This window comes from Pangasianodon hypophthalmus, chromosome 22, assembly GCF_027358585.1.
Source record: "Pangasianodon hypophthalmus isolate fPanHyp1 chromosome 22, fPanHyp1.pri, whole genome shotgun sequence".
Lineage (NCBI taxonomy): Eukaryota > Metazoa > Chordata > Actinopteri > Siluriformes > Pangasiidae > Pangasianodon > Pangasianodon hypophthalmus.
Window position 1 is genome coordinate 3068325 of NC_069731.1, and position 14548 is coordinate 3082872.

The 14548-nt window shown below is 35.6% G+C and overlaps 1 protein-coding gene across 4 annotated transcripts in view; it reads right to left on the reverse strand.

Annotated features, from left to right (window-relative positions):
- The window catches only part of csmd3a (CUB and Sushi multiple domains 3a), a 237373-nt gene that overhangs the window by 196613 nt on the left and 26212 nt on the right, over positions 1-14548 (reverse strand). For all 4 annotated transcript variants that reach the window (XM_026924403.3, XM_053228098.1, XM_053228099.1 and 1 more), the window contains exon 3: positions 1009-1121. In XM_026924403.3, coding sequence (XP_026780204.3) covers positions 1009-1121 — 113 coding nt within the window. The remainder of the gene's footprint in view (positions 1-1008; positions 1122-14548) is intronic.

A 14548-nucleotide genomic window follows, 5' to 3' on the forward strand; every position in this document is an offset into this window, starting at 1 on the left:
AGGCACTCTACAACCATTTATTAAAATACAATGATTAGGAATTATTTTTTGAGCAAAAACCACTTCAGATGTACAGTACTGTGCAAAAGTCTTAGGCACATGCAAGGAAATGCTGTAGAGCAAAGATGCCATCGAAAAGAAATGAAATTAAATGTTTCTACATTAAAAAATGCTATAAAGAGCAGTAAACAGTAATGAATGAAACAAAGTCAGTACTTGGTGTGACAGTCTCAGGTACAATTTGTGCAGTTTTGTAAGGAAATGAGCTGTAAGTGTTACTGAGCATCTTGCAGAAGCAAGAAGAAGCAGTTCTTCTGGAGACTTTGACTGTCGACTCGCTTCTTATTTTTGCAGGAAATTCCAACAGCCTTCTTTATGTTTTTTTGTCTGAAAAGTGTCTCTTATGTCATCTGCTGCTTTCTTTCCTGACATACAAACATTTTTCTGTAACATTTAATTTTGTGCTGGAAAACTAATGTTTGGAATCTAAAATGTTTTTGTACTGAATCAATAATGTAGAAGTCATAAAATAAAAATCAAAAACAAAGTTTGTACTAAAAAAAAAAAATAGGGTGCCTAAGACTTTTGCACAGTACTGTATTTCATACACACAATTCCTTAAAATGATAAGAAATAGGATTACAGATCAACCGAGCTATCTAACTTTTTCAGGTGAAGGTTTCAGGCTTCTGAAGATTTTCAGCTCATCTTGAAGCAAATCAGGACACATTAAAAAAATGAGTCCTTTTGATCTGAATTCGTTTTCAAAGCACTTCATTCAGTTCCTCAGAAGAAGTCTATAAACTCTACACAGCCTTGATGAACTCCAGAAAAGACTGACATTTAGCACGTTTTCCGCTCATATAGCTCGCCCTTGATAACTTCTCTCAATAATTCCCTTTTAAATAAGCATACACGGTCTGATCCGAGAACGTATACAGTCTGCATAGTTTAATTCACAACCCAAGAAGAGAGTTGGGAGAGAGTAGAAAACTTAAGGTGCCTCACCTTCATAATAGATTTTAAAGCCGTGGGCGCTCACAGCGAAGTCGCTGGTGAGACGCAGGGAGAAAACGGAGCCTGTGCTTGTGACTGGGGCGGGCAGCTGGAATCCTGTTAACCTGAGAAAGAAGAAAAGAGAGAGAGAGAGAAAGAGAGAGAGAGATCTTAGTCAGACATCCAAACAAACTTGGCTCCATGTTTTCTTGTTTATTCATCAGCCATGGCTGCAGTTTACACATCACCACGCACCAAATGCAAAGAATCAATTTTCAGCTTCAAATGCAGAATCACTCTCGCCCCTCATCTCCGAACGTTTGAAAAAAAAAAAAAAAAACAGGATCAAACATCTTGTGTAATGTGTTATAATCCGTGACTTTATCGAATTTCAGACAACAACACTTCGAGCCAAATATCAGTGTGTATAAATTCACAGAACAGAACGCTCAGCGACACAAACGTCGATCTGTAATTTTAAATAATTTTGAATAATAAACACCATCTTTCATATCGCCAGTGTTTTGGAGTGTAATAAGAGGTCAGAACATGTCTATGAAACGTGACATTTCAAAGAAAATTTCATGAATATGTTTTGTATTTCAGAAAAACTCTACTACTGAATGTGTGAAGTTTTAAGTGCAGCCATGTTGCCAAAGATTTCGCTATTCTTGAGTAAGAGTACATAATACATAATGCATACGTGACCTGGGGGTGTGCTGTTATGGGAAAATAATCACCAACAGGATGGCTGGAGATACTGTAACCACCCTGAAGTTGATTTTCCTATATTTCCCTATAACGGCAACGTCTTGGAGTGTTTTATTCCCCTTACACCACAGCAAACTCACAAAAACGATTACAATTTTATTTTTTTAAAAAACCCCACAAAGATACATCACTTTTTATCCATTTATAGTTACAGTTAATGTTGTGGAACATTTTTGAAACAAGTTAGGTTATAAGTCTATTATCACTTCTCTTATGGCAGGTACAAACAGCTGTTCCCTCACCAGCCTCTCTTTTTTCTTGTTTCTTTTCAATGTTTCTTTGTGTCCCTGTATAAGTTGTTCATATAGAAACAACAACTTATTTAAACAAGCGCATTAATATAAACCTGAGATTAGCAGCTGCACTACTGTCAGAGCTACCATTATAGACAATTAATCAACACCTTCTGAACAAACAAAATTCCAACTTCAACATTGCTACATACACAACACATCTACATTTCTGTATCGTTTGATGTAAATGCATTGGCTTTTCACAACAGATCTATTATTCTTAGTAAAGATTTGATACCGTAAAGCCACATATTAGTCAACCTCATCTTAGCATTTTACTGGAGCGAAAGGAAATTCGTTGGCTCAGGTCAGATGAAAGATGTGATAAAACGTTATTAACTAAATGATGATGAAAACTGGAAAATAAACTATTAAGATGTGAGGAGATGCACTGTGGGATTCATTAGCAACCCCGAGAAACAGTGAGAGGCTGTGAGTGGATGAAGTCCACAGAGAGAGCATAAACACTTAACACACTCACCGATACAGACACACATTAACACCAAAAACACAGAATACAGGTGAATTCACCGAATACAGGTGAATTTAAAGGTGCAATAGTCTTTTTTAAAATTTCTTACTAGTACAAATAATGTGGAAAAATATGTAGAACATGATTCAAAAATAGTGTGGATATATTAACCAGCTGAGAAAAGAAGTTTGGAAAATTGTATTATGGTCTGGAATGCATGTTTGCGTTTACATGGGTCTTTTGTCAGTCATTTTCTCGACAACCCTTCACTCCGCCCTCTTTTTCAGGCTGAAATCAGCATTAATGTTCCTGTGAGCAAAAAAAAATCACTCTGTTCCTCAAAAAAAAATAGAATAATTTTTGCATGTTTATAGAGTCTACTTTCGAGCAGCTGAACGTCCAAGTGCGCTTAAAAGTGATGTCATGACATGTCTTATGTCATAACTCTAGCTAGCATGCGAATTCTAGTAGCAGGTTATGGAGGCGGAGCTTTGTGTACATGCGTGGGAATTAACATCCAACTCCATTAGAGACCTAATCTTGCCAAATTTTAACATATCTTACCTAATGCGCCTTTAAACGCAATCTCCACATCCTCCTAACTATTTTTCACTTTCCTAAGAAATAAAAACCATCCTTCTAGTTTTTAAGCCTTAACCCAGTGAGAGATAACAGAAGTTCTTAAAAAGAAAAAGTAAATGAATATGCTTGGGCTCGTGCTGTTGTTGACTGGTTTGATTATTTTCCACTAACTGCACGTCCCAAAGTGTTTTATTCCTCTTACACCACAACGCCTTTTCCAATGATTACATTTTTTCATGTGTTAAAGAGCAATATGTCATACTTTTTATCCATTTATAGTTACATTTCATGTTATGGAACGTCCGCAAAGCAAGTCAGTCCCTGTTCTCACAAAAGAATCAGTGTTAGGTGGAGAGGTAACTGAAGCCGAGCCATTAATGCCCCGGTGCATTTCTGAGAACTTCTCACTTAATTACTTCCTGTTCAATATGAGCGTAACATAAAATATCCCCAGGATCTCAGGGAGAAAAAGAAATAGCTCCGATATCCTCATGGCCATTTCTGTCATTTCATTCATTGCAAGAGCTCAGCTGCTGCTCAGGGTCACGCTGAAGGTCACATCAATCAACAACAGAGCCAGTCAGAACCAAAGTCCCCTGTGCTACGATTCTGAAAAGCCTTTTCTTCTTTTTATATTTTCACTTTCACTGTTATTTAAGTTTATATTTTGTTGTATCATTTATTTATTTAGATATCAGGTAATAATTTTTATGGTAATTCCATGATTACTTTATAATTGTTTACTCTGAGGCTTTGTATTACATTTTGAAAAAAATTCTCTCTTTTCTGCATCTTCAATTATGTTGTTTTTTTTTTGTTTTTTTTTCTGCTTGTAAAGCCCTTTGAGCTATGAAAGGCTCTACATAAGTACTTAGAATTATACAAATCACTTTTTACATGTTTTAGCAGTAAGCTTTATTTTGGACGGAGAGAGAGAGAGAGATCGCAGGCCTTGGGTTTGTTTGTTTGCTAGTTTTTTTTTTGGTGATACACTTCCCTCCTTAACCCAATTCATTATGACTGGTTTATCTTAATTATTTAATTTTTTATGGTTATTTTATTATTGCCTTTATAATAATTTATTCCAAGAATTTGCATTACAGTATTTGTATTTTACAGTATTTTCTGCATCCATTATGCTTGTTTTTGTGCTTAGCCATTTTTTAAACAAATACGAACACCTACTCTTGACTCAGTTCGTATGTTACCAGACAACAAGGACAATTTTTTTTAGAATAACCGCATGATTTATTTAGAGAAATACATCTTTTAACAACATTCCTGTAGACTCAGACTTTTGAACTTTCTAAAAATCTGATTCTGCTGTTTGAATCCTTTCAGTCTGAGTTCCCCGGGCTGAAATGATGTAACAGAGCCAATTAATGAAACACATGCAGATTTCTGACTCAGGTTTATGTAATTAGTGTGAAATTGCTCTGACAGGTTTGTAAATAAGAGTCTCGCCAACACAAAACTCTGACAAGAGTAACTTTGTTATAAATCATTAGTGATTCTATTCCCTTTCCGTTTTTTCCTCCTGCTCCTATTAGAGATCTCCGCTTTATAGATGAACAGAACAAAGCTGTCAGAACTTTCCAATTAGGTTACAAGTCTTTACCCAAAGTCATTCTGCAGATCAGGAGAAATCGCTAATCCATTTCCCGCTCGGCGTTATTAGAGAAGGTGCGGGGAGACATATTGAAATTGCTGGACATCATTATCATCGCTGGCAGGGACGAGAAGACAAAATGAGATTTCTCGCTTCTCACATTCTTCCTGTTCTGTAGTCTCACAGCAGACGGAATGGGTGAGGAATTAGGGTTATATACACTGATATTTCAGGAGTTTCAGAGTAAGTTGCTGGAATTTCAGTCAAGTTAATATGACACTGGGATTGGTGAAGTGTGAAAGTACTGTATCTCCTCCTCCACAAACAACTAATACACTCACTGAAAAAGTGGACCGATGCAATCTTTTCCCTCACATGGCTCAGTGTGAACACCAAAAATCACACTATAACTGAGAAGAATCTCTGGATGAACGCTCTTCTGTTTTGCTCAAACAATATTATTAATTATAATTCTATTCAGTGTCCTGTTATGTTGGAATATTAAATGAGCTGAGGCTAATTTCATGAAAATGTTCATTTTCATTTTGTTAATAGGGGATTAGATGTTTTTGTGCATGTAGCCCAGTTCAGGAGTGATGCTAGATATCAGTTCCATGATGAAAAACAGATCTGAGCAGTAAATCGGGATTTAATCGGAATTTAATTTTTTTTTTTTTTTTACTACTGGTGGGGTTATATGAACAAAGTATCATCTCACGATCCTTTCTATCATACACAATAAGAATCATGTATGCTTTCAAAAAAAAAAAAAAAAACCCTGCCAAGAAACAGTAGTGTTGCTTAAAAAATAATTAAAAATAAAAATAAACAATATGGGAAAACTGAGTTCAATGATACTTTCAATTTGTCTCTACAAAATAAATTATTAACCACTGAAAAGGAGAAAAAAAACTTTAATTCTACAATTTATATTTAAAAACCTTAAAGATTCAGAGCAAAATTTTAACATCAAACTAGCCATGTCCAATCAACATTGGCAATTATTATTAAAAAATGTTTAAGAATACTTAAAAGAAATATCTGCGATATTTCAGAAAACTGTATTGTGACGTAATTTATTAGAATATCAATATTATATCCTCATATTGCTCAGCCCTCGACAATAGAAATACTAAAAAAAATGCTGTAAATATACTCTATTATTATAACTTACAAGCTAATGCATTAATTAAAAGTCACACACACACATAATTTGAATATTACTTTACAGTGTTAATGTTGGTGTAAGTGTAATAGGAGCGTGTTCAGTATTAGAGTACAAAAAACCTTAAGTAGAAAAAGTTTTGTTAATATTTACATTGGGAAAGTTACGCGTAGTCAGTGTCGGGTTACGCACATGCTTGTAAGTGAAGTTTCTGGGCTCCACATTGTGATTGTACAAATCACCTGCGTGGAGTTGAGGTCTCCATGGTTACGACGTTTTTCTCACACAGAAGCATACATTACGAGTTTCAACAAACTCCGCCTTGTGTGCATAACTCTCGAGTAATATCTTAAGTCTGTAGCTATGACGGAGGTCTGAATACTGACGTGCGCAATTTCTGTATTAAATCCTCACGTTAGTCAACTGTTAATCCGACCCTAAGTGCATTATGATAATATAAACATTCTCTTGGCTTCGAAAAGAACTATTAAGACATGATGTGCTAGCATTCTAAGACATTTCTGGGACACGGTATACGTCTCTTGCCAGAAGGTAATGCAATATATTCTTACCAAGTCTCTTTCTTAACTTCTGAACCTGAATTCCAGATGCAGCACACATCTGGAGCGATAGACTACATTGCCGGGAACTCAGAAAATAAATAAAAATGAAAAGTGTTATATAGTGAATGATTTGGAGCTTAGCTATGAAAGCATCATGAATATCCACAGAATGTGCACATACACACTCATAACACACTCCTTTCACTGGTCCTAATCTCTCAGCTGCACATTTTCTCCAACCACGATAAGACGCTTCATGTGCTCGCTGCTTCTGGCCATCAGGAGCTACCTCAGCACTCCAGCGCACGATGTGGCTGGGATTAAGGACATTAAGCTCAGGCTATAATGATTGCTGCTTTACATGACACGTACACAGGTTTTCGGAAATTAAAAGCTTCTTTTGTCCAAGTTATACTCACACAGTTATGGGGGATTCCACAATTGTGATGCATTTTATTAAAATCTTTATCAATGTTGAATGTAAGAAAACATCCATTTAACCATCTCATGAAGTTATACACACAAAGTTACAGGTGATTCCACAACTGTGACTCTTTATTATTATTTTTTAATCTGTTGAATCTGTCGAATCTGAGAAAACATCCATTTAAGTCTCTCTCTCTCTCTCTCTCTCTCTCTTTATACAAGGTTTCCTTGCTGCATTTGGCTCTTAAATGGGTTGCAAGCATAAGGGTTGAGGGTTATTTATTTATTTATTTATTTATTAGCAACGAATTAGCAAATACACAAAATGTGGTTCACTAGCATCCATGCTAATGTCATAAGGACATTAAGGACTTTCTAATAATTTAGTAATCTATGTTCAAAGTGAGCTTGTCAGTCAATATTACTGAAAAGATAAAAGAATGAGAAATTTTTCTTCTTCCCACGATCTTGAGGAAATTTGGATTGATGTGATTTGACATTTCACAGGAATGTATGTGTTCAGATGAAAGTTTCAACACTGAATTGAAAATGTACATTTTTCATAACATATCACAGAAGACTCATGGAAAAGGATATTTCGAACACGAGCTATTAAATGGATTCACACCGTGAAAAAAAGTCATATGATTTTTGAAGTGTTTTAATGATTATAATTTGAGGTAGTTCTACTGTAATGTCATTGGGAAACTAATGTGAATTCACACAATGAAAATGAACATACTACTGATTTATTTCAGCTTTTTACTACTTTATTTTTTTGTAGCTCATCTGCCTCAAGGTTCAGCGTGTTTTGAGATGCTTTTCTGCTCAACACGGTTGTAAAGAGTGGTTATTTGAGTTACTGTATCACTCCTGTCAGCTCAACCCAGTCTGTACCTAATGTGTCTCTGCTCCTTGTGATGTTTGCATGGCTCAGGAACTTGCAATTAAGAATTTCACTGCAAGAATTATACATTTGAATTTGAATTACTGCAGACTCCTGTGTGTACGGTATATGCAATATATTGTCTTTTTCCATTTCTGGCCCATTGTCAAACCTGCCAGTTTGCAAATAATAGTGATGTGTATACATACATTTCAAGTAAAATAGAACAGTGTGGCTGCACCACGAATAGCACTGGACCATATAATTAGCTTGCACAGCTCTGAAAGTCGCCCTTTCGCCCACCAAAACAACAGGACGTGATTAATTTGCTTGATTCGCTTTGACATATTGTGAGATATTGTGTTTGCCAGAGTATGACATTTAAATTTAATAAGTACTGTGGGTCAACATGGACCATCAATTAATCAAATCTCTACATTCTCGCAGTGAACGAGAAAAAAACCCCACAGTTAACAACGTGACACTTTATTAGAAGCACGGGTGGCTTCAGATATGCACGTGCGATTCAGCGGAGCATACGATTTAGCAAACATTTCTACAAAAACGTTAGTGGAAGCTTCACTGTGGCTGGGGCACGATTGGACTCCGCTCTGTGTGATGCCGATGAAACGCTATTTTGGGTGCTGCTGTTAGAAAAAGGAAAGAATGACAAATTGCAATGTCAGGCAGTTATTGGATAGGCAATGTGTCAGGAGCATCTGTCTGAATTTCTTTGATGGATAGATTTCTCCTGAAGAGGGCCTGAAATGCTGGGTCACGAAATGGAGATTTTTTTTTTGCCTCCTTCCGTGATGCCAGCTAATGTGTTTTCCGGAGAACTTCCGAGAGAGTGGAGCTCAGAGCTTCATCAAAACATCCCATTGTTGATTATTTTCCTATAGCAGTATGCCTCTCAAGTGTTTTATTTCTTACTTATCACTATTATTAAGACGTTCACTTTAATATTAATGTATTTTTATTGCAATACTATCCAGCTGCTTGCAAGTACGTCTGTAAACACAGTATGTGCCTTAAAATAATCTAAGTTGTTACTAATGATTCTGTGCATCCATTACAGGCTCAGAAAAAAAAAATCCATTTAGCTAATGAGCAAGAGCAGTTCTAATAAAACTAGCAAAAAAAAAAAAAAGAAAAAAAGTTTTACTCACTCAGTTGTACAGGGTGACTGAAAACGTTAACACTTTCCAGCAACATTTTTCTTTATAGATTTCTTTTCTTTGCTCTTTTTTTTGGCTGGCGAAAAGGTAGTAGCATGGATGGATGAAGGTCTGTCAGTTACAAATATTGAGAACATTTCAACATATAAATGTTGCCCCTTTTTTTTAATCACTCTGTGTTTACGATGCTTCCAAAACACAGCTTAGCCTGTTCATGAATCATTTCAGCCTGTCAGCGGACAATCATCATTAATCATTAGAGTAAATCAGTTCAGCACCACAAATTAGACACACCATCCCTTCTGCATTGCAAAAAAGTTTTTCTTTTCCGAAGAGGACTAATTAAAAGAAGCGGTGATCCACAATCTTTAAAGGAACAAGTCTCGTTTCTCTGGAGGGAAAACTTCAAGACAAGTCGGCTCCAAGAAACTGCCACTTGGCTTTGATTTGGCGAAATGAGAACTTTTAACAAGAACATGATGCACTGGGAGAAATGTGATGTACCATAAGAAAAAATTGATAACACTTTCTATATAATCACATTCATAATTCGTTATAACTGCTTATAATTCTTTATAAGTTGTTAACAGTGCTCTATAAGCATTTTAACAATGTATTTAATAAAAAAGTAAAATTCCAGTAAAGTACAATTTCTCATCTGGTAACACTTTCTATGAAGGCCATATGTATAATCACCTACAAATACATTCATAACATGTTATAATGCATTCATAAGGCTACACATTACTAAAAATATTGAAGAAAAAGCATTGTTTTATAGAAATGGTTATAATGTATTTATAAATTGTTAATTGAATGCATTATAATCAGTATATTACATTATATCATCGTAACACCAACAATGAGAGTCATAGTTATAATGAACTATTAATATATAACTATTTATGTAATTATTTATGAAAATGCATTACACATTAGAGCTATTTTTAGTATGCATAATGAATTATCATGATGTATAATAAGTAGTGCTCATAACACATTATAACACCAATACTAAAGAAACCAAGTGCCTATTGTATTGTATAGACCTGTGTTTAGCATTTTTTTTTAATAAATAATATCAGAGAGATTATCAGGAAAGCATACTATAAACGTGATCACTTCTTGTCAAATAATTCACCAAGAACTTGTCAGCCTGTCTACAGTTAAAGATAATAAACTGGAGCAGAATTTATTTGGCATTGGTGATACAATGCATTATAAACATGACCATAAACTGCAATGCCTTTTCATAAATAATTATGACTATGTACAGTATGTAATGCCTTATGAATGCATTATGACAGGTTGTGAATGTATCTGTAGGTTATTATATATGAATATGGCCTACATAATAAATGTTATCTGGATTTCAAATGAAAAAAAAATCTTCTTTATAGAATATGAAAACATTTTTAAACTTGTTTATTATTAAGGAATGCATTAATATTAATATGGGATTTGCAGCTGGAACTACTGTCAAAGTTGCTGTTATAGAAAATCCTGACCAAACAGAATCGGGAATTCAACATCGCTGGGGTGTGTGTGTATATTTATACTTTATAAAGCATTTTTAGAGTACAAAGCAGTCCATTTAAATAAAACAGTTAAGAATCTGGCCAAGAATCATGTCTACATTGGACCTGAATGAGTTCAGAAGCACAGCTGCTGGCGTTCTCCCCTGCACTTTAACACGAAAATGCAATAATATAGTATCTAATAATGAACTGCACACTTACTTTAAATGTGGAGAAAATATTGATTTATGCAAAGTCTAGCTAATAAAACACATTTAAATCCATGAGGTACATTTGGAAAAATGTGCTGTGTACATTTTAAAGTCTTCTGCAATTTCATCATCGTCAAATTGGTCAAGGTCGATTGCATTACTGCATTCATCTCAGGACTGAGAATGCTCTTTTCTTTTTTTAGTGTTCTATACTTCTATCTTTTTCCATTAATATCTGGCATGTTGTGATGAATAGTGCGTCCTACCAAGCTGGGATTTTAAGTAACAGATTAGCCAGCCTCGGTCTTTCATTTTAAAGTTATTTAGCTCTCAGACACTAAAAAGGAGCTATGGTTCTATTTTTGTCTCCATTAGACGAGCGAGGAACCAACACACAAGCTCCTGTCATCTGTAAGAGACAGTCTGCTCTTCAGACACACACCTCCAGTCTCTAATGCAGCAGTGACGTATACAGAACAAAACAGAGCTATTTTTGAGAAATTAGTATTCATTTCCTAATTGTGATCTTGATTTCATAATCGTGATTTTCTCTGACATTTAAAACCACGGATTAGGAGTTGACCACAAAGATCTGCGCAAAAGAAACTCGATTAACTCCATTTCAACAGCACCAGTGTGTTCTGATGTCAGTGCTGATGTCAAGATGTCGTAACACAAGAGTCCAGCGACTTAAGGTTGTTATGGCACTTTCTAAGCTGACTTACGTACACAACATACATACTGTAAATGTCAGCTGCTTCTTCTTTCTACTTTAATTTCAGGTTGATGTAACACCTGAGTCAAGTGACATAAGGTTGTAATGACACGTTCTGTGCTGGCTTAAGGTTGTGCTATGGCACTTTTTGAGCTGACTTACATACATAACATATATAAACATTTTATAAAGGCTTATTCCTTAAGGTGTCAGCTGTTAAATTGCTTCTTTTGCAAATTTTGAGGTCAAGCTGACGCAACGCCTGAGTCAAGTGACATATGGTTGTCATGACACTTTACGAGCTCATTTGCATTCAAAAAGGGTTCAGGTATCAGCTGTCATAAAGATTCCTTCTTTCGCCAGTGTTGATGTCACGTTGACATAACATCTGAACAAATGACTTAAGGTTGTTATGACACTTTCTGAGCTGACTTACATACATAACCATGCATAAACATTTATAAAGGCTTATTCCTTCAAGTATCAGCTTTCAAACTTAACATCGCATTATGACACTTTCTGAGCTAACTTAACGTTGCATTATGACACTTTCTGAGCTAACTTAATGTTGCATTATGACACTTTCTGAGCTCACTTAATGTTGCATTATGACACTTTCTGAGCTAACTTAATGTTGCATTATGACACTTTCTGAGCTCACTTAATGTTGCATTATGACACTTTCTGAGCTAACTTAATGTTGCATTATGACACTTTCTGAGCTCACTTAATGTTGCATTATGACACTTTCTGAGCTCACTTAATGTTGCATTATGACACTTTCTGAGCTCACTTAATGTTACATTATGACACTTTCTGAGCTCACTTAATGTTGCATTATGACACTTTCTGAGCTCACTTACGGTTGCGTTATGGCTTTCTGAGCTGACTTGCATACATCACATACATAAAAGTAGAGTAGACAGTTTAATGGATTATTCCTCCAGGTGCCAAATGACATAAAGACTGCGTCATTTGCCAGTGCTGATGTCCAGCTGATAAAACATCTGAGTCACTTGACATAAGGTTGTTATGACATTTTCCGAGCTGACTTACATACATACACAACATACAGAAACATCTATAAAGGCTTCAGGTGTCAGTCGTCATAAAGACTGCTTCTTTTGCCAGTGATGTTGTCAAAGGCTTATTCCTGCAGCTGTCAGATTGCTTCTTTTGCCAACTTTGATGTCAGGTTGACGTAACACATTAGTCCAGCGACGTAAGGTTGCTATAACACTTTCCTAGCTGACTTGCATGCCCGTGGAATTCTGGCTCTATTTCAGCAGTGACATCGAGCTTAAAAACTAAACAGGGCTACTTTAGACAAACTAATTTGTCGAATTTGATGAAATTACTATTCATTTCCCGACTGTACTGGTGACTTTCTTGGAATTTACCAACATGGATTAGGGGTTGACAAACAAACATCCACACAAAAGAAACTCAATTACCTTCCAACAGCACCAGCGTGTGGACAGAGTGATCTGATCAGGCTGAGTTACTGTCAGGACCTTCTTTCACTTCAGCACTTCCTTCCTCATTAGTGGCCTGTTAATGCTCGTGATACAGGACATGCAGGACCTCTTTCAGCTCGCTGTTGGTGTAAAGTCCTGTTGCCGTAAAGGCTTAACTGTAATTACATTGGTCACTAATTAGGAGGAAGTTCGCTGCTGCAGCAATGCTGCTGTTTTATTTTTAAGCTTTTCGAAGGATTTCAGGAATCAGAAAAAGCTTATTTGCCATATATTTTCCCCCAAGTGTTTTGTGCTGGAGGGCTGCTAAAAGTTATTGTTACACATTATTAGCAAAACAACGAGTATAAATCTTTTATGAGATGCTGCATTTTATTATGCAGGTTAGATTGCAGCTTTTACATCTCAGTAAACACTGAATATTCACCTGCAGAAGTCTGGCTCATAATTAGCGCTCACACAAGTTAAATATAGTCTGAAAATGGCTACATTTGAATGATGGCTCAAAGCAGAAGGGTTTTATTAGTGTGATTAGTGATTATGGGTAAGGATCAGAATGTTGGCAGCACTTCCTGCTCTTGCGTCACAGTCTCTGAAACCAGCATCGTTCCAACGCAATAATTAACTCAGCAGGAGACCAATTAGTGTGCAGGGAAGGTTTATCGTTTCAAACATCGCCCACATTAATGCGCGTTCACCTGGTGACCTTTCCTTGCACGGAGAAGTGTGGGACCTTTCCAAATTGGAAGTTAGATCTGGCAGGCTAGGTGACATTGTTGCTGAAAATACGCAGTAGAACGAATCAGTTTGGTGAAGAACTCGCAGTAATAAGGCCATCGGTGTAACAAGAGGCTTCCATGAATCATACTCAGTGCCATAATTCATGTTATAATGGTGCAGAACACTGCAAAGTAGAGGTGTAAGAAGCGGTAGAGGATAGTGTGATAAGATTTCTTTTTCATAATGCTACATAATATCTACATAAGCCTTTCTTACAAATTGAACTAAACCTATATAAAGATCTATCCAAGATTACTCCTTCAAGTGCCAGCTGTTTTAAAGATTGCTTTTTTTTTTTTTATCAGATTTTACAATAAAGGGCTTACGCAGGTGTTATGCAGCCTTATGAACATTAAATACAGTGTTAACGAAATATTCCAGGTATGCTTTCTTCAGTAGCTTAAAGTGATTCCTTTTTAACACTTTCTATGAAGGTCATATCTGTAACAAACAATCAACACATCCATATCATGTTATAATGCATTCATAAGGCATTATGCATAGTGTTATAATTATTTATGAAACTATATTACACTTTGTAGATATCTTTATTATGCATTATGCATCATTAACATGATGCATTATAAGTAGTGTTCATAACACTTTATATCACCAAGCCCCACTCTGTATAGTACATTATGAGATTATACAATGGTGATATAATGTGTTATAAACACTACTTATATACAGTATAATGCAATCTTTTAACAATTTAGAAATGCATTATAAACAGTGATACAAACTCTAATGCCTTTTCGTAAATAATTATAATGACATGTATAATGCCTTATGAATGCATTATAACATTATACATACATATGGCTTTCATAGAAAGTGTACTAATAAGAGAAATGTTCTAGAAGTTTCTATAACCGTATTATTTGTACTGCTGCTGTATTGTAATATAG